This window comes from Procambarus clarkii, chromosome 58 (assembly GCF_040958095.1).
Source record: "Procambarus clarkii isolate CNS0578487 chromosome 58, FALCON_Pclarkii_2.0, whole genome shotgun sequence".
Classification (NCBI taxonomy): domain Eukaryota; kingdom Metazoa; phylum Arthropoda; class Malacostraca; order Decapoda; family Cambaridae; genus Procambarus; species Procambarus clarkii.
In genome coordinates, this window is record NC_091207.1 from 23,090,939 (window position 1) to 23,118,244 (window position 27,306).

The 27,306-nt window shown below is 45.0% G+C and overlaps 1 protein-coding gene across 1 annotated transcript in view; it reads right to left on the minus strand.

Moving 5' to 3' along the window:
* LOC123767956 (CD109 antigen) overlaps positions 1-27,306 on the minus strand; it is a 457,870-nt gene that overhangs the window by 61,984 nt on the left and 368,580 nt on the right. Inside the window, exons 7-12 of the mRNA XM_069306687.1 lie at positions 14,838-15,062; positions 14,253-14,439; positions 12,860-13,017; positions 12,286-12,396; positions 7,630-7,914; positions 6,169-6,311 (exon numbers count right to left, since the gene is read on the minus strand). Coding sequence (XP_069162788.1) covers positions 6,169-6,311; positions 7,630-7,914; positions 12,286-12,396; positions 12,860-13,017; positions 14,253-14,439; positions 14,838-15,062 — 1,109 coding nt within the window. The remainder of the gene's footprint in view (positions 1-6,168; positions 6,312-7,629; positions 7,915-12,285; positions 12,397-12,859; positions 13,018-14,252; positions 14,440-14,837; positions 15,063-27,306) is intronic.

The window sequence follows — 27,306 nt, forward strand, 5'->3', positions numbered from 1 at the left end:
CTTTATTCCCAAAACTTCTCATCATGTCTACCTCCTTATCATATCTTCCCTTTATCATATATTCTCCCTTTACCATGTTCTGTGTCTACTCCTTTATTATATCTTTCTCACTTATCATGCCTTGCCCATTCACATATTCACTCCTTTATCATGTCTTGCCCCCTAACATGTCTATCCGTATTACCTGAATTTACCTGCGGCCCCCTAACACTCTAGTGGCCTCAACGAGGACAGGAAGCAGGTGGCTTGTAATAGGTACCCTCCCATTTACCCTGATGATTTTTTCCCAGCTGTATTTTAGTATTTAACAGCATTTTGGCTATTTACAGATTCACGGGTAGGCAGTTCCACAGGTTTATAACCCTGTGGGCGGAGAAGCATCTCCTGTTTTCAGTCCTGCATTGTGGGTTGTTGAACTTAAAACCGTTTCTCCTTGTTTGTGTTACATCTATCCTTCTGAAAAAGGTTGCCTGGATCCACATCCTCTAAATTGTTCAGTAATTTAAAGGTTTTGATGAGATCCGCCCCAGGCATGCCTGGTTTGCAGTGTTGTTAGCCCTGAGGTCCTCAACTGTTCCTGGTATGAGAGTTTGACTTAGTTTTGGAATGATTTTTATTGCCCGGTGTTGTCCTTTCTCCAAAAGCAGAATAGGGAGTTTATCATGTCTTCCCATTTATCATGTCTTCCCCTTTATCATGTCTTGCCCTTTATCATGTCTTGCCCTTTATCATGTCTTGCCCTTTATCATGTCTTGCCCTTTATTATGTCTTGCCCTTTATCATGTCTTGCCCTTTATCATGTCTTGCCCTTTATCATGTCTTCCCCTTTATCATGTCTTCCCATTTATCATGTCTTGCCCTTTATCATGTCTTGCCCTTTATCATGTCTTGCCCTTTATCATGTCTTTCCCTTTATCATGTCTTCTCATTTATCATGTCTTCTCCTTTATATTGATATTACTCTTGATATTCCAAGAGTACGACTTAATCAAAGTTGAAATGCTCAACAAATCAAGGGACCCAGAATGTGGAATGACCTTCCCAATCATTTAAGATAAAAACTACCTAATTATAACTCCCTGTAACCCACCTTACCCCCTATAATGTCAACCCATGTCTGCTATTTATTTAAACAATGCTGTTTGTCGACCAAATTGTATTTTTTGCTGTTATTCTGTCATGTTCCCCCATTTTTATTTTTATATATTCTCAACACATTTTATACTTTAATCTCATTTAGTATTAAGTTTTAGTCTTTAGTGTTTTTCCTGCCCGAAACGCTTTGCGTAATAGTGGCTTTAGGCATTGTATGTACTAGCTCTATCTATAAATTCATCAATATTTGTATCACACCTTGTATGTATGTACTTTACCTGAATAAACATTTGAATTTGAATTTGAATTTATCATGTCTTCCCATTTATCATGTCTTCTCATTTATCATGTCTTCCCCTTTATCATGTCTTCACATTTATCATGTCTTCCCATTTATCATGTCTTCCCACTTATCATGTCTTCCCCTTAATCATGTCTTCCCCTTAATCATGTCTTCCCCTTTATCATGTCTTCCCCTTAATCATGTCTTCCCCTTAATCATGTCTTCCCCTTTACCATGTCTTCACATTTATCATGTCTTCCCATTTATCATGTCTTCCCATTTATCATGTCTTCCCCTTTATCATGTCTTCCTTTAATCATCTCTGCTCCTTTATCACGTCTTCCCCTTTATCATGTCTCTCCCTTAATTATGTCTTTCCCTTTGTCATGTCTATTCCTTTATCATGTGAACTCCTTATCATGTCTATTGCTTTATCATGTCTACTTCTTTGCCATGACTTCCCCATTATCACATCTACTCATATGTACCATATCTTCCTCTCTATCATGTCTACTCATTAAATATGTCTTCCCCTTTATGAGGTTCACACCTTTATCATGTCTTCTGCTCGTCTCCATCTTCCCCTTTACCATGTCTACTTATAATGTTTACTCATTTATCATGTTTTCCCCATTATCACTACTTTCTTATGTCTTCCTCTTTATCATGTCTTCTCCTAATACCTAGTGCTGTATTATGGCTTCCCATTTATCACGTTTAAGCTTTTATCATGTCTTACCCTTTATCATGACTACTTCTTGATCATGTTTTTATCTTTATTATGTCTTCCCCTTTGTCATGTCTTCCACTTTATCATGTCTTCACCTTTATCATGTCCACTCTTTATCATTTCTACTCCATTATCATGTCTTCCCATTTATCATATCTTCCTCTTTATCATGCCTTTCTCTTTATATCTTCTCCTTTATCATCTCTTCTCCTTTATCATGTCATCTTCTTTATCATTTCTACTCCTTTATCATGTTTTCTCATTTATCATATCTTCCTCTATTATGTCTTCCCCCTTTTATCATGTTTCCCACTTTATCATGTCTTCTTTATCATGTCTTTTTTATCATGTCTTCCCCTTCACCATGCCTACTCTATGATTCTTTCACTGCCGTTTATTTCCCTTGATTCTTGTACAAGGTTTGGTGTATACCTTGAAACGTTCTCAGGCTTTATCTTGTGCTTTACCAGTAAGAATTTTACCAGGGGCTGCATTTCTAAGGCTTGGTCTCACATACATTGCATTCAGTCTTCTGAAGAGTTCGTTGCACAGGTTCCCGTGAAGGCTATCCGGATATAAATCATGATATAAATGATATGTTTGTATGGAAATATAGAGATTCAGATAATAATGGCTGCTTAGTTAGTAGAGTATTTCTTTAGTTTATATGGGCACTAATTATATAAACAGCCTATCGGACATAACATAATGAGTGCAATGATTTTTTATTTTATTTTGGGGGGTATTATTTTACTGGTCTAGTGTGCACCTGTGGGCTGAAGTTTGGTGTTCAGTAGGCTTATAGATCCTTGATTTCATCTTATGCTCCATGCTACGTAGCCTTCCCGGCTTGGTGCCTTCTATGATAATTACTTACTCATCCTATGCTGCATTGGCCATGGGATCTCCCTCCTTACTCTGCACTTTTTTGGGTGGAATTCAAATGGCCTTTTCTCAGATCATCTCTGAAGTTTGTTTAGATTTTCTTGCATTCTCCCAGTTTTCAAGTCTTCTCATTAGTTTCGAACTCCCGACAAAGAAGGATATAAATGCGTCTGTTTCTTCTGTCAGGTCATAACACACACCAGAAACCAGAATTTACCTGTATTTACCCGAGGGCCTCTAACGCTCTAGTGGCCCTCTATGAGGACAGGAAAAGCCCCCGCCTCCCAACCCTGATGATGCAGGATAGGTACTGATATAACTCTTTATTGTCGGGTTCAGGAAGCCTGTACTTCGGCTTGTCTAGGCCACCCCTAGACCTAAGCCAATTACTGACCTCTCCCATGCAATTCATAACAGTTGCCTAGTTCCTGGGTACGGGTTCCTTGATTGTAGGGCCAGGACGTAGACTACTGCACCTTGTAAAGCAAGGTGGCATGGGCATCCCTCATTAGATAGATACCTTCTATCCCCCAGCTTCTAGCTTCATTATTGTACACTTGCTGATATTGAACTCTATAAACCACATGTAAGACTACTATTGTTGGCATGTGTGCATAACACATTTGAGATTTAATTAAATTAACAGAAGGAAAAATATATATGAAAGTTCCAACCAAAGTAAAAAAATACACGCGAAAGTTTTGTATACGAACATAAGCATTAACATAATTAATAATTTGCATATCATTTACATAAACTGTTATATATATATATATATATATATATATATATATATATATATATATATATATATATATATATATATATATATATATATATCCATGAAAACAACATAAAGTAAAACAATTTCTTCATCTTAAAAAGTTGAGATAAAACAAATTCAATTCCCTTTGAAACATAAAAGTCTTGGAGGAGAAATATTATGTAGTCACCAAGGCAGTTCTCCCGCCAAAAAACGCCGCCAGACGGCAGCTTCATGTACTAAGTTTTGTACCCAACAAAGGCCAATGGGAAGACTGCATTAGCCAACTTTTGCCATAGATATCAAACTGGAAAACAAAACTTCCGCCGCATTGAAAAGAGGCAAAGGAATAGGAGTTAAAATGTTGCTTAGAAGTTTTTCGGAGTTTTAAAATGTCTGGAATTAGAGGTTTGTATTTTTTTTAAGTGGTTTTAAATGGAACATTGTAGATCAAAGGAAGCCATAATCGTGCTTCTTCGCATTGTAAATGGCATGGAATTTGAGGAACAGAGAGCGAGAGAGAGAGAGAAGAAAGGTTTCTCTAACCTTTAGTAATTATGCAAATTATCCAAGAACGTGCAAATTAAACGCAGAATCTAATCAGATCTACATTGCATCCTCCTAATAACCACACCGAATTACATTATCCAGACAGGCGCAATGTCTTTAAGTTTAATGGCTTACTTGCTTAGTCACTTAATTACATACACACTTGGGGGATTGTGTGTGGTAATAATGCCAGGGGAAATTGACAGGGTAGACAAGGATGGATTATTTAACACGGGTGGTACACGCACAAGGGGACATAAGTGGAAGCTGAATACCCAAATGAGCCACAGAGACATTAGTAAGAACGTTTTCAGTGTCAGAGTAGTTAGTAAATGGAATGCACTAGGAAGTGATGTGGTGGAGGCTGACTCCATACACAGTTTCAAATGTAGATATGATAGAGCTCGAGAAACTCGGGAATCTGTACACCAGTAGATTGACGGTCGAGAGGCAGGACCAAAGACTGAAAGCTCAACCCCCGCAAGCACAACTGAGTGCAACTAGGTGAGTACACACATAAAAAACACCCCTAGGTCTCGTTCTTTATTAGAGCTCTGGAAAAGAATTACAGAACTCTAATAAAGAACGAGACCTAGGGGTGTTTTTTTTTTTTTGGATAGTAAGCTGTCGCCAGAGGAACATAAAGAACATTGTGAGAGGAGCGTATGCGTCGCTTTCCAACTTCAGACTTGCTTTTATTATATGGATCGTGAAATACTAAAACTATTCATGACGTTTGTGAGACCAAAACTGGAATATGCAGCAGTTGCATGGTGCCCAAATCTCAAGAAGCACATCAATAAACTGGAAAAGGTACAATGGCGTGCTACAAAATGGCTTCCGGAACAGAAAAACAAGAGTTACGAGGAGAGACTACAGGTATTAAACATGCCAAAACTAAAAGATAGAAGATAGAGAGGTGATATGATTACTACTTACAAAATACTAACAGGAATAGACCAAATTGACAAAGAGGAATTCCTGAAGCCAGCAACTTCACGAACAATGGGACACAGATTCAAGCTAAGGAAACAGAGGTGCCGAAAAAAATGTTAGAAAGTTTTCATTTGCGAACAGAGTGATAGATGGTTGGAACAAGCTAAGCGAGGTGGTGGTGGAGGTCAAGACCGTCAGTAGTTTCAAAGCGTTATACAACAAAGAGTACTGGTAAGACGGGACACCACGAGTGTAGCTCTCATCCTGTAACTACACTTAGGTAATTACACACACACACGTACACACACACACACACACACACACACACACACACACACACACACACACACACACACACACACATTGTGTTGTGCTAACAGAGTTGTAGAAAGTTGGAACTATTTAAATGGATGTCAAACCATTGGTAGTTTTAAAGCGGCATGTGACAAAGATTAAAGGAAAAATGGGCCACCATTGGCCTAGCTCTCATCCTGTAATTACACCTAAGTAATAACACTTAGGTGTAATTGAGGAACACATTTACTTAGGTCTCACACACACACACATACACACCAGTTTCAAAAAAAGATATGATTGGAAACCGGTTCGGAAATCATTGCATTAGATAACCAACAGGTGGCAACAAACGGAGCTCAGGAGCTAGCATTCAACCTTACAAGTGCATTTAGGGGAAAAGGAGGGAAAGCACCCAAGCCATTACGACTATAAAGCACATGGAAGGGGTCAGGATAAGGATTTTGAATGAGACAGGGGTAAAGGAATGGTGCCCAACCACTTGGACAGTCGAGGACTGAGCGTCGACCTGCATGAAGCGAGACCGTCGCTCTACCGTCCTCCCCAAGTGGTCGTACGTACATTTAGGGAAGAACACCTCAAGTGCTAAATCACCATATACACACTACTCACGAAAACGTGGCATTGGGATCGACCCCTGGCGACGCCCTTGGGAGGTGAAGGATATTGGCGGGAAGACCGTCCTCGGACACCCACTTCTGCTCCAGAGGCTCCTGCTGGGTCATGGTGGTGTCTTGGGACATTTGGAAGAGGATCTGTTGGGGGTCAAGAACTTGGGGTCAGATCTGTTGGGGGTCAAGTACTTGGGGGTCAGATCCTTGGGGGTCAGATCTGGAAGGTTCATTTTTAAGTCAGGACGTAATGATCAAACAGGGGAAAGAAATTATATAATTGTAACTCTGAAGAAGAGAATGAACACTTTTAAAAGTTTACGAATCGATTAATGGTAGGATTTGAATCTGGCATCACAGAGAAGGGGGAAACAGCTTCAAGGATGTCATTATATGCAAAGAATATTCGTCCGGGGAAGGGGGGGGGGGGGGGAAGGGGGAGTTGGAGGGAGGGGGGGGAGGTGGAAGTAGTTAACCAGCAACACCTTCTTGGCCGGGGGTCCCCAGTCTTGGCCGGGATGCCCAGTCTTGGCCGGGGTGCCCAGTCTTGGCCGGGGGTGCCCAGTCTTGGCCGGGGTGCCCAGTCTTGGCCGGGGGTCCCCAGTCTTGGCCGGGGGTCCCCAGTCTTGGCCGGGGGTCCCCAGTCTTGGCCGGGGGTCCCCAGTCTTGGCCGGGGGTCCCCAGTCTTGGCCGGGGGTCCCCAGTCTTGGCCGGGGGTCCCCAGTCTTGGCCGGGGGTCCCCAGTCTTGGCCGGGATGCCCAGTCTTGGCCGGGGTGCCCAGTCTTGGCCGGGGGTCCCCAGTCTTGGCCGGGGTGCCCAGTCTTGGCCGGGGGTCCCCAGTCTTGGCCGGGGGTCCCCAGTCTTGGCCGGGGGTCCCCAGTCTTGGCCGGGGGTCCCCAGTCTTGGCCGGGGGTCCCCAGTCTTGGCCGGGGGTCCCCAGTCTTGGCCGGGGGTCCCCAGTCTTGGCCGGGGGTCCCCAGTCTTGGCCGGGGGTCCCCAGTCTTGGCCGGGGGTCCCCAGTCTTGGCCGGGGGTCCCCAGTCTTGGCCGGGATGCCCAGTCTTGGCCGGGATGCCCAGTCTTGGCCGGGGTGCCCAGTCTTGGCCGGGGGTCCCCAGTTTTGGCCGGGGTCCCCAGTCTTGGCCGGGGGTCCCCAGTCTTGGCCGGGATGCCCAGTCTTGGCCGGGGTGCCCAGTCTTGGCCGGGGTGCCCAGTCTTGGCCGGGGTGCCCAGTCTTGGCCGGGGGGTCCCCAGTCTTAGCCGGGGTGCCCAGTCTTGGCCGGGGGTCCCCAGTCTTGGCCGGGGGTCCTCAGTCTGGGATGATTATACCATGACAGGGACGACTAACCATGCCAGGGGCGACTAGCCATGACAGGGACGACTAACCATGACAGGGGCGACTAGCCATGACAGGGACGACTAACCATGACAGGGGCGACTAGCCATGACAGGGACGACTAACCTTGGAGTGCGTGAGGTCGTTGCCGGCCTGCATACTGTAGGAGGCCCAGTGAGACCCTGCCAACGATACTCGGCTGCCGGGGATAGCCGAGACGGTGACCCTGAGACCCTCATGCCCGGCGTCCTCCTGCAGGGACACCCGGAGGCCCTTCCTGGTGAGGGCGTCCACGGGGAAAGTCAGGGCGTCCGCCACCAGTTCTTCGTCGCGTCCAACGGTGAAGACAACCACGGTGGCCACTCCGGCCACCTCTGCCGACAGCGGCAGAGGGAAGGTCTTGAGGGACGCCTGCAAGGTGAGAGGGGAAGGCATATATAGAAAGAGACAAACAGACAGGCAGGCAGACAGACAGGCAGGCAGGCAGACAGGCAGGCAGGCAGACAGACAGTCGACTGGCGTTGACTACGTATTTCATCCCTATCAGAGACAAGAGTTTCCAACTTTAGCAAAACGTCTCACATTAACGCTAATAGTTTGGTCCAACTTTGGACATTATCGAATACTCTCTTGCCGAGGATGTCCAGGAAAAGTGTGTCTAGCTTTACGGATGGTTCCGGATGCTGTTATCATCTTTATCCGGATACTGGGAGAGTAAAAATAGATGGCGAGTTGCCAGGTTTTGTGTGTGTGTGTGTGTGTGTGTGTGTGTGTGTGTGTGTGTGTGTGTGTGTGTGTGTGTGTGTGTGTGTGTGTGTGTGTGTGTGTGTGTCACCCAAGAGCCCAGTTACGCTCTAGTATGCATCCAGCAGTTTCGACAAGGTTGAGCAATAGCTCCTCACCTCACCTTTCCCCTCTCCTGGTCAGTTAGTGCAATGGCTTTGATCCCTCCAATTTCTTGTCCCATTTCCTTTTATAGCTGCTTATTGAATTTGCTTCAACTCTCTCCTCATTTAACTTACTTTTGATCTTTATGCTGGAGAACATTTCCTGACGTCTCTCTGGTCCGTCAGTGTTTCCAGGCTTCATCCATGCCCTCTGGTTCCCTCGCTTCTCATGCTGAACATTACAGTAATATCTTTGACGTTGTTATCATGTACCCGCTGATTCGCCTTTCCTCTAGTTCGAGCTTTTCTACTCTCTCTCTCTCTCTCTCTCTCTCTCTCTCTCTCTCTCTCTCTCTCTCTCTCTCTCTCTCTCTCTCTCTCTCTCTCTCTAACAATTCCTCTGGTTTAGTAGTCACATTATCTGAATTTGTATATCAGACCTTAAGGCTCTTTGTCTTGACAGCTTCTATGGTCTTGGTGACTTTTGATGGGGCCTTTCATTTGTCTTTGAATCCTATGGAAGCAGAAGAGGAGAAGTGGCCCAGTGGATCTGGGGTGAGTGCAAGGGCGGGGGGAAGAGGGGTGTTTCCTGTCTTGAAGAGTCTTGAAAGTTAGATGTAGGGTAGTCGAGTGGTTCCTGGGGGAGGGAGGCACATGATGGCAGTTCTAGTGAGAGATGGAAGGAGTGAGGAAGGAAGGTTAATAAGGCATACGAGTGGAGAGGACACGTCAGTATACCATCCAGGAATATTAGGTCTGATATATATGCTCCCGTGTGATGTTACATCTGTGTTTACGTCCGTCCGTGTGAGATTGGTGGCGTTCACTGGCCTCTGGTATCTGCCTGTGTTTACGCCCGTCCGTGTGAGATTACTGGCGTTCACTGGCCTCTGGTATCTTCCTGCGTTCACGTCCGTCCGCGTGAGATTGGTGGCGTTCACTGGCCTCTGGTATCTTCCTGCGTTCACTACTGCATGCAATTCGGTGTCCTATTTCATCTAGTTTTGATATTAGCTCCAGGTATATATATATGCTACAGAATTATTCAGCGTGTATGTGTGTACACATCTATGTGTTCTTACCTAGTTATATGCTTGCAGGATCAAGTATCGACTCTTAAGCCCCGCCTTTCGACCATCAATAGATCAATGCCTTTTTTTCTCACTAGTTTTTCTTATCAATTTTCTTATAAATTTATATTTAAAAATGTGTCTTGAACAGTTTCCTCATTTTATCTGTTATTGACTTGTGACTCTTAACTTGAAGCAGTTCCTTTGTTTCTAGTTTCAATGTCTCCCTCATTCTACCGTTCTTCACCTTGATATTGTTTCTTTGTCTACTTGCTCGTTTTCCCCTTAGAATCTTGTATGTTGTTATCATGTCTGCTCTCTTTCTTGTTTCCCTCTGTGTCGGGAGGTCCAGACTTTCTTCGTAGCTCAGTCCCCTTAGCTCGGGAACAAGCCTTTTTGCATATTTTTGGACCTTTTCTACTTTTTTTTTTTTTTAGGCAGGGGGTTCCACGCTAGGCCAGCATTCCTAATAATAGGTCCCAAAGGAAGAGCTTGGAAGAGACCTTTGTCCAAGGTGCTGAACGATAACCAGACGTTTGCCATACACCATAATGTATGTGTGTTTGTGTATTAGTTAGAAAAGAAAGCGAGAAAGGTCTCACTCTCTCAAACAAAACAAAATTGAAGACAGGAAGGATGAAAGTGGAGCGAATGTTACGATTACGTATCCACCACATTCAAAACCAATTGGTTAAATTTTGCACTACAATGTTTTTGATCACAGCGGTGCGAGCTCCTGTTAATGTAGTCTCCAGTTCGATCCCCCTATGTCAAGCTTAATCCCGCAATTCCCAGGAAAAGAAACACAATGCCACCCTCGCACGATAGTGAAGCACGCGTTTAGTAATCAAAGGGGTTTTGTGGGTCTGTGAGTCCGGGGGTTTTGTAGGTCTGTGAGTCCGGGGGGTTTTGTGGGTCTGTGAGTCCGGTGGTTTTGTGGGTGTGTGGGTCCGGGGGGTTTTGTGGGTCTGTGAGTCCGGGGGGTTTTGTGGGTCTGTGAGTCCGGGGGTTTTGTGGGTGTGTGGGTCCGGGGGGTTTTGTGGGTCTGTGAGTCCGGGGGGTTTTGTGGGTCTGTGAGTCCGGGGGTTTTGTGGGTGTGTGGGTCCGGGGGGTTTTGTGGGTCTGTGAGTCCGGGGGTTTTGTGGGTGTGTGGGTCCGGGGGGTTTTGTGGGTCTGTGAGTCCGGGGGGTTTTGTGGGTCTGTGAGTCCGGGGGGTTTTGTGGGTCTGTGAGTCCGGGGGGTTTTGTGGGTCTGTGAGTCCGGGGGTTTTGTGGGTGTGTGGGTCCGGGGGGTTTTGTGGGTCTGTGAGTCCGGGGGGTTTTGTGGGTCTGTGAGTCCGGGGGTTTTGTGGGTGTGTGGGTCCGGGGGGTTTTGTGGGTCTGTGAGTCCGGGGGGTTTTGTGGGTCTGTGAGTCCGGGGGTTTTGTGGGTGTGTGGGTCCGGGGGGTTTTGTGGGTCTGTGAGTCCGGGGGTTTTGTAGGTCTGTGAGTCCGGGGGGTTTTGTGGGTCTGTGAGTCCGGGGGTTTTGTGGGTCTGTGAGTCCGGGGGTTTTGTGGGTGTGTGGGTCCGGGGGGTTTTGTGGGTCTGTGAGTCCGGGGGGTTTTGTGGGTCTGTGAGTCCGGGGGTTTTGTGGGTGTGTGGGTCCGGGGGGTTTTGTGGGTCTGTGAGTCCGGGGGGTTTTGTGGGTGTGTGGGTCCGGGGGGTTTTGTGGGTGTGTGGGTCCGGGGGGTTTTGTGGGTCTGTGAGTCCGGGGGGTTTTGTGGGTCTGTGAGTTAATTAACCTGAGAGTTTTAACCAGCAGTTTACCTGTAATTTACCTGTAGTTGCTTTAATATGTAGCTAATCGTTCCTATTGTCTACCTTCCATCCACGTTCCTGTTGGAGCAATAATATTTACCAGGAATTACCTGAAGGGCCCCCTATCTCTCTAGTGGCCTCGTCGAGGACAGGACAAAAGGTCCACCCCCCCCCCGCTCCCCATTTGCCCAACTGTTCGTTCTGTTGTTTATATCCTCACACGAACACTTTATATCACCTATTTTGTCTGTGAGGCTCCTGGTGTTATCTTGAGATGATTTCGGGGCTTTAGTGTCCCCGCGGCCCTGGTCCTCGACCAGGCCTCCACCCCCAGGAAGCAGCCCGTGACAGCTGACTAACTCCCAGGTACCTATTTACTGCTAGGTAACAGGGGCATCAGGGTGAAAGAAACTCTGCCCATTGTTTCTCGCCGGCGCCCGGGATCGAACCCGGGACCACTGGATCACGCGTTCAGTGTTCTCTCCGCTCAGCCGCCGACTCCCTATATACATGGGACGACACTGGTAGGGGAGCCTCGTAGCCTGGTGGATAGCGCGCAGGACTCGTAATTCTGTGGCGCGGGTTCGATTCCCGCACGAGGCAGAAACAAATGGGCAAAGTTTCTTTCACCCTGAATGCCCCTGTTACCTAGCAGTAAATAGGTACCTGGGTGTTAGTCAGCTGTCACGGGCTGCTTCCTGGGGGTGGAGGCCTGGTCGAGGACCGGGCCGCGGGGACACTAAAGCCCTGAAATCATCTCAAGATAACCTCAAGATAACAGCCGTGTTTGTGTCGTCCGCTGCACGCCTTCAGAGAGTGCTCACGTTTACACCCGGGTTACCCTCAACCCCTCTCCCCATCCCAGTAATTTTGACCAAAACTATTCCCTAGAGCTCTCAAGAGGAGCTCTCCCCCGTCAACAAAGAGGGACTCATCCCATAGGTGAGGAGCTCTCTACCAACATACAAGAGCTCTTTCCCAAGACAGAGGAGCACTCTTCCAAGAGCAAGAGGAGCTCCCAGGACCCACCTCCATCCGCTGCTGGCCGGCCTCGATGACCATGCCCTTGCTCAGCAACACGTAGCGGAACTTCTCCAGGTAGAAGTTGCTCCTGACGTGGAGGATGACGTACTCGCCCACCTGTGGAGGGAGAGAGAGGCAGTTAGTGGGTGACACGATGGGTACGGGGACTTGTGTGTGGATGGGTAACTGATGTGAAGGGGAGGAGAGAAAGAGAGAGAGAGAGAGAGAGAGAGAGAGAGAGAGAGAGAGAGAGAGAGAGAGGGAGAGAGAGAGAGAGAGGGAGGGAGGGGGGGGAGGGGAGGAGTGAGTGGCTGAGTGAGGGAAGGTGGATTAGTGAGTGACTGAATGAGTGAGTGAATGAGTAAGTGTGAGAGAGTGAGCACCGTGGAGTGTATTGTAAACATATATATAAATACAGTTCAGACCTATATGTACACAAGATTCATATATATGTACACTGGATACATGTATATGTATACAGAAAATATGTATATGCACTGAAACAAGTACATATGCCCACCATGTATTAGTACCCACCATGCATGAACACGTTATTACACTGTGATGAGAGAGGACGCACCTTGGGGCTCCTGGTGCTGGTGGTAACCTGAAGGTGGCGGCCCTTGGGGGAGTGGTGGGCCACGGTGATGAGGGAGGCGTACGACCGGCTCCCAACGGCGTCCTTCAGCTCAGCGTCCAGACGTAGCGACTCGATCTCCATGGCGACCTCGACGTCCGCTGCAGCCAGAGACAGGTAAGGAAAACATTATTTCGGGATTATATGAATCACCTGGAGGACCCCATGCGAGGCAGCTTCATACCCAACTGCTTCCCGCTTGTTTTGATTTCTCACCACAATGGCGTGCCCAAGCTTTTTGACCAGCCGTGGTTTGGCTGTTGGTGTTATGTGGCAGCAAAGGCCCAGACCAAAGGTTCATAGCTGGAAGCTTCACAGACGAACTTGTCGAGAGAATGGAACAAGTTGAACAGTCAGTTATGATCCGAGGGGAATCTGATCATAGCTGATCTGATGTCCATGGGATCGAAGAAGAAAACTGTCATCAGGAAGAGTTGGATGGAAAGGCTGGTGGTCGTAGGATAAACACCGACAAACACAAGTATTGGGAGATACACCTAACCTCTATATACCTCTTAGATACCTTAGTTAGATACTTAGATACTTTATCTTAGTTAGATACCTCCAACTCCTGTTACTTGCACTGGTCGGTCCAGCGAGGGCATCGCTTCTTGTAGGTCGACGTTCGATCCCTGATAATCCAAGTAGATACTCAGGTCAATCAGACACCCAGGTCAGAGTCAGTCCTGAGAGATCAGACTCCAACATCAAACACCCTTAAAGAAGCACCAGACACCACCAAGCTGGGTGAGTGTCCATGGTGACTCATATTAATCAATCCCAAAAATAATTGAAGGATCAATCCGGACACAGCATATTTTTACAAGAGCTTTTTGAGGACCTACAAGGTAAATTAGGTGTAGTCTCCTCTGGGGCCAATCAGCAACACCCTCCTTCCCCACCTGGGGAAGACCATCCCTGTTGGATGGTCCGTATACGATGGTCCATACATAACCATCCATCCCTGGAAACACCGGAGAGTGCAGGAGTCTGATGACCCAGGCTTCGGCCACCTTCAGCCATCCTCCACACGAATCAGCAAGAAAGTCACATCCCAGGATAACCTCCAAGCAGCCCGCGAGAAGAAAAACAAGGACATTAAAAACACGAGTAACACAAACGGGTCACGGAACGAACGGACAAACAAGCGAATAAAAGAAGAAATGGACAGGAGGAGTTAGAAAGGAAGAGGTGGAAAAAATGAATACAGTTAAACAGAGACCGAACAAGAAACGGAAGGAGGGAAATAGACAGAAAACGGAGGAAGAACCTGAACAGAGACGGGTGTCTATAAGAAGGGAAAGGCAGCATCAGGTACAAGAGAAGGCTGACCCACCTAGCTCCCCGTGGAGGTCGAGCTCGGCCTCCCAGAGGGCGTAGCGGGCGTGGGTCATCTTGACGGTGCGGGAGAGCAGCTTCCGTCTCTCGCCGGTGTAGAGCGTCACCTCGGGGCTCACCAGCAGCCGGTGGCGGGACAGGCGCCACTCCGGCACCTTGGAACCATCATGTTGCGTCGCCGACAGCTGTTAAGGGTTAAAGTCGAAGAATGAGATGATGTTATTTAAGATTCAGCTAATGGGAACAAAAAGTTCCAAGTAGCACGGACTATGGTGAGCCCGTTGAGGACTTACCTGGCACAGGAGCAGGGCTAAGAATGAGATGCTGACTGCACCAGTGCTTATATTATTGTAGGGTCAGGTTATGGCGGTGTTGATAGTTATTAAGTCTTAATGATTGCTAATAGTCGTAACTGCTGTGATTAATAGTTTATGATAAGTTTAAGGCTTAAGGCATGCATATATACTGATAATTATTACAATTATTGTTATTATCATGATTAATACGCATCCTTAACGAGAAAAGTATATATTCACAATTAAAGAAAACGTGATCAATCGTAGTATTCTTTGGGTGAACTCACGTAGAACTTGAATGGCATGGCGGGCCGTAGAACCTGTGGCGACTCTCCCAAAAAGTCCAGCTTGATGGCGGAGCTGAAGATCCTGGTGGAGGCGTAGCCGGAGTGTGCCACATCCCAGTAGGCGTCGCCAACTGTGGCAGTCACCCTCACCTCCCTGCCCTCCGTCGTTGACACGAGCTCCTCAAGATCGGACATCCGGAACTTAAAGGCGAAGACTCCTGCGAACTGTGGGAGCAAGTAGGTAGTGCTGTGGTGAGTGGGTATAGGGGTGGTGGTAAGGGAGATTGGGTGGTGGTGAGGAGGGTGATTGAAATTGGTGAGGAGGGCAAAGAATTGATGAGGTGGAGAAGAATGATGGAAGAGAGAAGGATGGAATAGAGGAGAATGAGGGAGAGGATGACAGAAGAGAGGAGAGTGAGGAGGAAGATGATGGAAAAAATGAAAAGGAGAAACAAAATGAAGATTAACAAATGGAACATTAAGAGTAAGAACAGCAACAAAAAATGAGATTATAAAGACAGAAGGAAATGAGAAGTAAAGAAGAGTTAGGTAGATTAAGGAATAAGAAGAGTGAGAACTGACATGACAATTAAAATAATTATATATATATATATATATATATATATATATATATATATATATATATATATATATATATATGTCGTACCTAATAGCCAGAACGCACTTCTCAGCCTATGCAAGGCCCGATTTGCCTAATAAGCCAAGTTTTCCTGAATTAATATATTTTCTCTAATTTTTTTCTTATGAAATGATAAAGCTACCCATTTCATTATGTATGAGGTCATTTTTTTTTTATTGGAGTTAAAATTAACGTAGATATATGACCGAACCTAACCAACCCTACCTAACCTATCCTAACCTATCTTTATTGGTTAGGTTAGGTTAGGTAGCCTAAAAAGTTAGGTTAGGTTAGGTTAGGTAGGTTAGGTTGCCGAAAAAGAATTAATTCATGAAAACTTGGCTTATTAGGCAAATCGGGCCTTGCATAGTAGGCTGAGAAGTGCGCTCTGGCTACTAGGTACGACATATATATATATATATATATATATATATATATATATATATATATATATATATATATGTTGTTGAATATGTCCGAAAAGGTAAGATATATATATATATATATATATATATATATATATATATATATATATATATATATATATATATATATATATATATATAATATGTGTGTTGTTGAATATGACCGAAAAGTTAAGATTAATAATTCTAACACGAATCTTCTCAATATTTCTTATGTTTTTCTTCACTGTCGGTGGTAATAAAAATAACAATTCTCCGAAATTTATTTTTTAATTGTCTGACGCCTGAACGCGTTTCGTAATTCGTATTACATTTTCAAAGACTTAATTTACACACAAATTCTTCGTACTTATACTCTATTGGATGAGGTGATATGGTACAAAAGTTTTGGGTGAGGTGACAAACACAAGACAGAACACGAAACAATGGGTATAAATTGGATAAGTGAACATATGAATGGAAGTAACTGCAGAAGGCCGATTGGCCTATACTTCCTCTTGCTGCTTCCATATTGGTTCGGGGTCTTGAAGTGGGTAGAATATAGTTGTGCATTAATTGGCTGTTGATTGCTGGTGTTGACTTTTTGATGTGTAGTGCCTCGCTGATGTCAGTTAGCCGCCTGCTATTGCAGTACCTATCGATGATTTCTGTTTTGTTTGTTAAGATTTTTCTGGTGATGGTCTGGTTGTGGGAAGAGATTATGTGTTCCTTGATGGCGCCCTGTTGCTTATGCATTGTTAGTCGCCTAGAAAAAGACGTTGTTGTCTTGCCTATATACTGAGTTCTTTGGGGCTTACAGTCCCCAAGTGGGCATTTAAAGGTATAGACGACGTTGGTCTCCTTCAAAGCGTTCTGCTTGATATCTGGGGAATTTTTCATGAGTAGATTGGCCGTTTTTTTTTGTTTTATAATAAATTATCAATTGTATTTTCTGATTTTTGTCTGTAGGGATGACGTTCCTATCAACAATATCTTTCAGGACCCTTTCCTCCGTTTTATGAGCCGCCGAAAAGAAGTTCCTGTGAAATAGCCTAATTGGGGGTACAAGTGTTGTGTTAGTTGACTCTTCTGAAGTTGCATGGCGTTTTACCTTTCTTTTTATGATGTCTTCAACGAAAACGTTAGAGAAGCCATTGTTGACTAGGTCTTGCCTTACCCTACAGAGTTCTTCATTGACTTGCTTCCATCCTGAGCTGTGGCTTAGAGCACGGTTGACGTAAGCGTTGATAACACTCCTCTTGTACATATACGTACTTGGTGCCATATCACCTCATCCAATAGAGTATAAGTATGAAGAATTTGTGTGTAAATTAAGTCTTTGAAAATGTAATACGAATTACAAAACGCGTTCAGGCGTCAGACAATTAACAAATTAATTTCGGAGAATTGTTACTTTTATAACCACCGACAGTGAAGAAAAACATAAGAAATATTGAGAAGATTCGTGTTAGAATTATTAATCTTACCTTTTTGGTCATATTCAACAACATATGTTTACAAGAAAGACTGCTACCAAAATATACTAATATATACTAATATATATATATATATATATATATATATATATATATATATATATATATATATATATATATATATATATATATATATATATATATATATATATATACACACGAAGAAGCTGAAATGGCCCCCAAGCCAATATGCAACCAAATAAATTATATATATATATATATATATATATATATATATATATATATATATATATATATATATATATATATATATATATATATATATATATATATAGAATAATAAGCAGACAAAGAGCAAGCAGCAGGGATGTATAACCAAAAACAGTTTAACTGCGTTCATGTTCCTCAATGTTCTGTTACTAAGTTACTAACAGATGACTTACGAGCAGCGAGGAACTACCTACAAGCAGCGCGAAGCTACAACAACATTCAGTAAGCAAATCAATTTGATGATTACATCACAAGCAAGGTATTACTATGCATAAAATATGCATCAAAATAACCAGCAGGCCAAACTAACATAAATGCAGAGAAAAACCGTGAAAAAAAGCCAGCAATGTGTCAGGAATATTAATAAATCAAAATCCGGGTTGATTACTGACGAACGCTAGTTTGTTTACGTTTTCGACCAATCAACTGGGAAAATAAGAAAAGTAATCCAGGATGATGATGTTGACACAGGCGCCACGGCAGCTCAACTTCCAGACGGATGTCCCTACCCTTCCCTAGCGTTTCCGTGTATAGTGGGGGACGGGGAAGGGAGAAAAGCTTTGCCCCTACACGTCGCCTTTTGGTGGAAAAACTATTGTGATTGCGGCAGATAAAGACACTGTTAGATGCTTGGCCACCTATAGAGTCGACTCCTGGTTCAACCATGACGAGCGGAGGTCTGGACACCTCCACTGCCTGGGAGCCGCCGGATTACGTTCTGTTTTCGCGTTTTGGATTTGATACTGTCGTTTGGCATCCCTATTCAACGGTCCGGATTGTACGACGCCTGGCGCCTTGGGTCACAGGATAGCTGACAGATTTTGAACGTTCTCTGGCTGGTTCTCCCGGCGGGGTGACGGTGTCCGGTGCCGGCTTGGCTGAGAGGTGCTGGGAGTTGGTGGACTCCTGGTGTGTCCTCAGCCGCAGTGGGCGGCTGGCTTCTGCTCTGCCTGGATGACTTTTGCCTTTTAGTTGAGGACTGCGTTTTTGGTTTTGCCAACCAGTGTTCTCTGAGTGGGGCGGGGTTGGTACCTGTCATTCTGAGGGGCTCCTAGCTCCCCAATCATCTGCCTGTCTGTGCGTTTATTTGCCGTGAGGCATAATAATTTGCAGTGATGGCGTCATTTGTTTCGCGATTAGGCTTGACGATTCAACCTTTCCGGGCTTAGTGTTTGAATCTTCACGGATATGGTGGAGCGCATCCGATCCCACGATCGTCGTCGCCCCTAAATCAACAACAACAACACCTATTGAGTCCCTGGGAAGGTGAGTCCCGGACCCTCAACCCCCCATACAGAAAACCACCAGGAAGACTGTCGACGACATCAAGTGGGTTAAAAACCACAGCAACGTCGTCCAGTGACCTGCAACGGAGCAAGAGCCTGACGCCCATCAAGCCGATACCGAGCATATTCTTTCCACCCCAAAGATTCAACTGGAAAACGGGAACACATCTATCAACTTCCTGGTGATCCTAGGTGATGAATGTGTAAGGCTTCGTAATAATTCCAACCCGTTCCCGCACTTGCGTACAGTCAATATTGACTTATTAAATAAGTGCATATGTGACATACTAATTTATTGTGAATATTTTAGTTTACCTTGAAAAGCTTCATAGAAAACACCGACCTTACCTAACCTTCTTAGTATGTTAGTATCCTAACCTTCTTAGTATGTATCGGACCTAACCTAACTTGACCCAACTTAACCTAAGGTAATTCTACCTAATTTAATCTAATGCAACAAAAGTCTTTATAAAAGAAAATGTCTATTTGCTTGTAGAGGATGTTGGAGACGAGATGCTTAGGGCTAATCTCATTAAAGCAGGATTAATGGTGATTTTCTCGGAAGTGTGATAGGGGAAGGAGGGGGGAGGGCGTCATCCTAGTGCCTGCATAAAGGGGAAGGGGGGGTCATTGCCCCATTGCCCCTCCTTCACAAAGTCTGCGGATGTGAAATATTCAGTGCAGAGCTTATAGACTAGTTTAGACTATAGACTATAGGCATTAGTTTAAATAATAATGAATTAACATATTAATTTTCGAGCCTGTCTTCAGAGGAAATCCATTACCATGAGAAACTGCACTCCCCTCAAACCACCTGGATAGTTATTTAGATATTTGTGTTGGTCTAAAAGCATGTTACAGTTCCGGTAAAAGTCTACATGTAAACTGGCAAGTGAACCTTTGCCCTGAACAGAAATTATTATCAAGCTATAACTTTATTATATTATAAATTGGTTTAAAAAAATATAAGTATATGCTAAAACATTTTCTTTGAAGAATTTGGTTTTCTGTAAACAGAATTCTCAGTCACACTTAGATATACCTTTTGAAATCCTTATATCACGTTAACGTCAATAATATACCGTATAAATGTTACAAAGTATAATGAAACCTAACCAACCTAAAGTAACCTTAACCGAACATAACCATGGACAGAGAGTAGATAATAGCACTAATTTATTTATTTATGCATATACAAGAATGTACATAAGGAATGTGAGGATACAAATATGGTAATTACAGTCTTGTAAAGCCACTAGCACGCGCAGCGTTTCGGGCAGGTCCTTAATCTAAGAAAATTTTAAGGAGGTAAATACTATGTAAGGAGGTAAATTATATGTAGTCGTTCTCAATCCATTCACATGAGTGGAGTTCCTCCCCGAGGAAAGGTTTCACAACATATTTTCAGATGACAGATTTGCTTTCCTGGTGCAACAATTTGGTTACAGTGACAGGGAAAAAAAAAGGGTAGCGAGAGAGAGGCGGGGAAGGTGGGTATGTGAAAAAGGAGGGAGGGAGGGGATAGAGAAAGGGCATGTTTGAGCAGGGAAGGAGGAGACGGGAAGGGTGTGTGTGTGTGTGTGTGGGTAGGCAGGAAGGAGATGGGGAAGAGCGTGTTTTGGGCAGAAAGGGAGGAAATAGGGAAGAGGGCAAGTGCGTAGACAGGGCGGGAGGTGACAGGGTATACTGCCATATGTGCTGGAAGGAGATAGGCAGTTTGTGTAGGGGGAAATAGGCAGTGTGTGTGTGTGTGTTGGGTGACAGGGGGAGGATGTGTGTGTTGGGTGACAGGGGGAGGGTGTGTGTGTTGGGTGACAGGGGGAGGGTGTGTGGAATGGTAGATGGAGAGAATGTGTTGGGGGGGGGATAGATAGAAAGGGGAGAGGGGAAGGGTGGGGGGGGGTGTGAAGAGAAACAAGGAGGAGGGGTGTAGGGGGAAACCTGAGCACCGCCGGAGACCCCATCTAGTAACAGATGACTGATTGATTGAGTGATTGATGAAGATTAAACCCCCACAAGAGGAGGAACGGGCATGAATAGCCCCGAAAGTGGTAGATTTGATGGGGTCAATGTGATCCTTTGGTCGTGGGTAAGAGATTGATTGATTGATAAAGATTAAGCCACCCAAGAGGTGGTACGGGCATGAATAGCCCGTAAGGTAAGAGATAACAGTGTTGTCTGTTATATATGATGTGAACGATGTCTTTGACGTCACTAAGACGGATTACAGATGTGACGTCACTAAGACGGATTACAGATGTGACGTAATTAAGACGGATTACAGATGTGACGTCACTATGAGGTCACGCGGCTCCCGCCTGTACAGGTTTTAGACCCGACTGGATGACGCCCGCCTCTCAAGTCCTCAAGACACAACTCATTGTAACAGCCAATTTCCACATAACCAATTAGAATAATTATAACAGCCAATTTCAAATTAACCAATCACAAATATCCTAATTAACATTAACAATTAGAGCAAAATAGAGAGAGAGATTAATAATATACCAATCGGTATTACCAATCAGAAAATCACCAATTTAGAGTAGACAAATTAGAAACAGCTTTAAATAAACAGTCGTAATAATTTCGAAATTACCAGCTTAAGATTAAGTCCTTGTTAAGTAAAGTCCTTGTTAGATTAAAGACCTGCCCTAAACCCTATGCTTGTTAGCGGCTTTACAAGAATGTAAAAACATCAATTCTATGTCCTCGCATAAACCCAATGTACCTTCTTGTATTTTATATAAATAATATCTTGTATTTATATAAATAAATAAATATAAATAAGCTCATATGATAATTAAGAAAATCCGTAACATCCTCCCGAAATAGAAATTTTGAAAGCGATCATTTTGAAACAGCATTTAGAAATAGCTAATTTGGTGTAACAGTTATCGAATGGCTAATAAGTCGAGGCACAGCTGGTGACAGCTAATTAGGACAAAAAGCCAATTAGGAGCAGCTCATATGTTTAATTAGGGGAAAAGGCTATGTACAAATGACCATTAAGAATAACCGGAGAGTAATTAACCCTGCAAACACTTAACGTAACGGTCCCTATGTTTCTCTTGGTACAACTTGTAATAAGGTTGTAATTACATCTTGTTACAACGTTGTTACAACTTCTTCGAACGTTGTAGCAACGTTATTACATCTTGTTCGAACGTTGTAGCAACGTTGTTACAACTTGTTCAAACGTTGTAGCAACACTTGTTACAACTTGTTCGAACGTTGTAGCAACGTTGTTACAACTTGTTCGAACGTTGTAGCAACGTTGTAGTTTCGTCGTGTGTTTGGCCCCAAAAAATCCAAAAACTAGCCTATTGAGAAAAGCCATTTAAAATAGCCAAAAAAAACAACAAACAGTTGATATGAGGAAAAACAAATTGGAACAGCAGTTTAAAAATAGCTAATTCGGAGATAATCCGACAGAACGGACGAGTAAGAATGAACGTTGAGAAATATCCAGTTAAAAACAGCCAGCGAGGAATATTCTTCTGGGAATTGCCAATTGGAAATAGGTAATTGTAAAGGGCCTTGAACCACCAGCGATAACACGAGGACCTGAATATTATCGACGGCTGGATGCTCACAGTTGGGGAGAGAGAGAGAGAGAAAGAGAGAGAGAGAGAGAGAGAGAGAGAGAGAGAGAGAGAGAGAGAGAGAGAGAGAGAGAGAGAGAGATGAAGGGAAGGTGAGGGATAAAGAGAGAGAGACAGAAAGATGCAGGGAATAATAGGGATAAAGAGAGAGAGAGAGAGTCTGATCATTCATCAGAATTTTAGACAAAGTGGAGAGCCGTGCAAGAAGGCTCATCTCTAGTCTTGACCAAGTCTGGTGTGAAAAGTCTGAACATCAGAGCCTGCAACACCGTCGTGACGTTGTTGGTCTTACCGTTATGTACAAGGCCAACATTCTCAAAGTTCCGAACCTGATCCAACTCCGTGGACAACCCCACGGAGTAATTGGCACCCGTGACACAAGGCTCTCATCCTTCAACAGTCTCATGCTGGAACTGCAGGTGTCAAGAACATCAGTCCACCAGTGATCATTCATTCCCAGGCTGACTCGCATCTGGAACTTGTTCGCTCAACAGGTCATCTGATCACATGAAGGCTCTGGCGCACAGTTGGCTACCTTCTCATTCTGTTCCTTATATGACTGTTACTTAAGAGCTAAATAAAGTTTATTCTTAATGAATCATATAACAAATTCATCAAATAAATGGGATATTGTAGGTTTCAATAAGCTGAGGGAGGGTTACAACTCTTGCTTGCAGTTTCACCAGATACCCGTTCTTTATATGATAGGTAATTAGCTTCAAAGAACATTCTCTTTAAATAAATGAGTCTCGAGGAACAGGCTTCAGATGAGCTGAGGTAGGATAACAGCTCTTGCTTGCAGTTTCACTAGGCACACTTCATTCGATAACCCTTATGAGCCCTAGTCTCAGTTGAAAGAGAGACAAGGAGAGAGAGATAAGAGAGGGAGAAATTAAGAGAGAGTGAAGTGGAGAAAGAGAGAGAGAGAAGTGGAGATAGGGAGAGAGGGAGAGAGAGAGAGAGAGAGAGAGAGAGAGAGAGAGAGAGAGAGAGAGAGAGAGAGAGAGAGAGAGAGAGAGAGAGAGAGAGACAGAGAAGTGAGGATAGAGAGAAAAAGAGAGATATATAGAGAGAGCGACGGTCTCGCATCATGCTAGTCAGCGTTCAATCCCCGACCGTCCAAGTGGTTGGGCCACCATTCCTTTCTCCACCGTCCCATGCCAGATCCTTACCCTGACCCCTTCCCTGTGCTATATACTCGTGATGGTGTAATGGCGCTTCTCTCCTTTGGCTTCACCTGAGCTGTCGCAGCCTCCACCCACCCCACAACCCGACCCACAGCCAGGAGCTGCACCCACCGCGCTACTGATCACCTATCCAATCAGGAGGATCTCAAAGATATTCAATTGGTATATCCCCCCCCCTCTCCTTTCCATCTCCACTATCTCTTCCAATCTACCTCTCTCTCTCTCTCTCTCTCTCTCTCTCTCTCTCTCTCTCTCTCTCTCTCTCTCTCTCTCTCTCTCTCTCTCTCTCTCTCTCTCTCTCTCGCTCTCTTTGAATATTAAAAGCGAAGGGGGGCTAGCTAATGGTGCCTATATTTCTCAAAATGGGGCACTAGGGCTGACCCCTGAATGATCTATGACACTCATATTTCACGTGTAAAAATTTGGGTGAGACTAACCCTAGGCGTCTGGGCCTTGAACCTCAGACAGGCAAAGATTCTCTTTATATGGATATATATAGATGTTCCGCATGTGGGTATCTTCTTGAGGTTATCTTGAGATGATTTCGGGGCTTTTAGTGTCCCCGCGGCCCGGTCCTCGACCAGGCCTCCACCCCCAGGAAGCAGCCCGTGACAGCTGACTAACTCCCAGGTACCTATTTACTGCTAGGTAACAGGGGCATTCAGGGTGAAAGACACTTTGCCCATTTGTTTCTGCCTCGTGCGGGAATCGAACCCGCGCCACAGAATTACGAGTCCTGCGCGCTATCCACCAGGCTACGAGGCCCTGGGTAGAATAAGGCTGAAAGACTGAATGTCTAGAGTACATTTGCCAGTTTCCTCAGTGCCCAATCGTCATTCTACAGGCCTTGTGCTCTTTATAGTTTTCTTAATTCATATGTTGTTCTGTATCTTCCGTGGCCCTGTATCCTTGGATACATTCTGATGGCTTTATACATGGATACATGTATATATGATACAGTGGTGTGATGTACCTGTGGCTCTATGTCCGGGTGGGTCTATGTCTCTATGGCTCTATGTCCGGGTGGGTCTATGTCTCTATGGCTCTGTGTCCGAGTGGGTCTATGTCTCTATGGCTCTATGTCCGAGTGGGTCTATGTGTCTATGGCTCTGTGTCCGAGTGGGTCTATGTCTCTATGTCCGAGTGGGTCTATGTCTCTATGGCTCTGTGTCCGAGTGGGTCTATGTCTCTATGGCTCTATGTCCCAGTGGGTCTATGTGTCTATGGCTCTGTGTCCGAGTGGGTCTATGTCTCTATGGCGCTATGTCCGAGTGGGTCTATGTCTCTATGGCTCTATGTCCGAGTGGGTCTATGTCTCTATGGCTCTATGTCCGAGTGGATCTATGTCTCTATGGCTCTGTGTCCGAGTGGGTCTACGTGTCTATGGCTCTGTGTCCGAGTGGGTCTATGTCTCTATGGCTCTGTGTCCGAGTGGGTCTATGTCTCTGTGGCTCTATGTCTCTGTGGCTCTATGTCCGAGTGGGTCTATGTCTCTATGGCTCTGTGTCCGAGTGGGTCTATGTCTCTATGGCGCTATGTCCGAGTGGGTCTATGGCTCTGTGTCCGAGTGGGTCTATGTCTCTATGGCGCTATGTCCGAGTGGGTCTATGTCTCTATGGCTCTATGTCCGAGTGGGTCTATGTCTCTATGGCTGTGTCTGAGTGGGTCTATGTCTCTATGGCTCTATGTCCGAGTGGGTCTATGTCTCTATGGCTGTGTCTGAGTGGGTCTATGTCTCTATGGCTCTATGTCCGAGTGGATCTATGTTTCTATGGCTCTATGTCCGAGTGGGTCTATGGCTCTGTGTCCGAGTGGGTCTATGTCTCTATGGCTGTGTCCGAGTGGGTCTATGTCTCTATGGCTCTATGTACGAGTGGGTCTATGGCTCTATGTCCCAGTGGGTCTATGTCTCTATGGCTCTATGTCCCAGTGGGTCTATGTCTCTATGGCTCTATGTCCGAGTGGGTCTATGTCTCTATGGCTCTATATCCGAGTGGGTCTATGTCTCTATGGCTGTGTCTGAGTGGGTCTATGTCTCTATGGCTCTATGTCCGAGTGGGTCTATGTCTATATGGCTCTATGTCCGAGTAGGTCTATGGCTCTATGTCCGAGTGGGTCAATGTCTCTATGTCCGAGTGGGTCTATGTCTCTATGGCTCTATGTCCGAGTGGGTCTATGTCTCTATGGCTCTATGTCCGAGTGGATCTATGTCTCTATGGCTCTGTGTCCGAGTGGGTCTACGTGTCTATGGCTCTATGTCCGAGTGGGTCTATGTGTCTATGGCTCTATGTCCGAGTGGGTCTATGTCTCTATGGCTCTATGTCCGAGTGCGTCTATGGTTCTATGTCCAAGTGGGTCTATGTGTCTGTGGCTCTATATCCGAGTGGGTCTATGGCTCTATGTCCGAGTGGGTCTATGTCTATATGGCTCTGTGTCCGAGTGGGTCTATGGCTCTGTGTCATAGACGCTCTGTGCGTCTATGTCTCCAGGTCAACACTGTCAGTGTGGGCGGTGGACGCCTGCTCCTAGTCCGGACGGAGGTGGAGGGGACGCCCCAGCTGAGTCTTGTCTCAAATATCATCTTCAAAAATCTTGTTTCTTTAAAGCGAGATTATTTTTCTTGGAGGGGGATGTGTAGGGAGGGTGTATGGGGAGCCAGCCTTGACGCTGCATGTACACTACTCATTGTTTGACTAGTGACACCAGGTACTTCAGTACGGAACATACGGAAAGTCTTGAAGATTGCCACAAGACTGATCACAGAGTTAAACAAGACAAAGTCTTGAGGAGAACTAGGCTTCGCTGCACGAGGAAAAGGAGAGATGATCACAACATACAAGATTCTTATAGAAATATTGTCTAGATGTTGGAAAACGCTCTAATGAACCCATTAAGAAGCATGCGAATGAAGGAAGTACTTCAGCGAAGGAGGAGTAATTAAGGAAGTGGGATGAGCTGGTCAGGGAGAGAGGAGGTATAGGGGTTGATGCCTCCATACAGAGTCTTGGGAGTGTGTGTGATATGTAGAAGTGAGAGTCTCTCTCACACACACACACACACACACACACACACACACACACACACACACACACACACACACACACACACACACACACACACACACACACAAGGGAAGGTGGAAGGGGTTACAGCCAGAGTCAACACCTGCTTCAGAGGCGCTCCAGGAAATGTCAAATTGCTAAGTGTTGAGGAACAGGTTGATGACCGTCTGTAGTGTCCCAAGAAACATAAAGGTGTAGTTTATTCAACTAGGTGAGATAAAGGGAGCGTGCCAGGGGGAAGTGATAAAAATGGCAGTCTCCGTGGTGTAGTGGTAAGACACTCGCCTGGCGTTCCGCGAGCGCTATGTCATGGGTTCGTATCCTGGCCGGGGAGGATTTACTGGGCGCAATTCCTTAACTGTAGCCTCTGTTTAACTCAACAGTAAAATGTGTACTTGGATGAAAAAACGATTCTTCGCGGCAGGGGATCGTATTCCAGGGACCTGCCTGAAACGCTACGCGTACTAGTGGCTGTACAAGAATGTAACAACTCTTGTATATATCTCAAAAAAAAATTGGATGAAAAAAAGTTGTCATGGTGTAAACAGTGCAGACGAC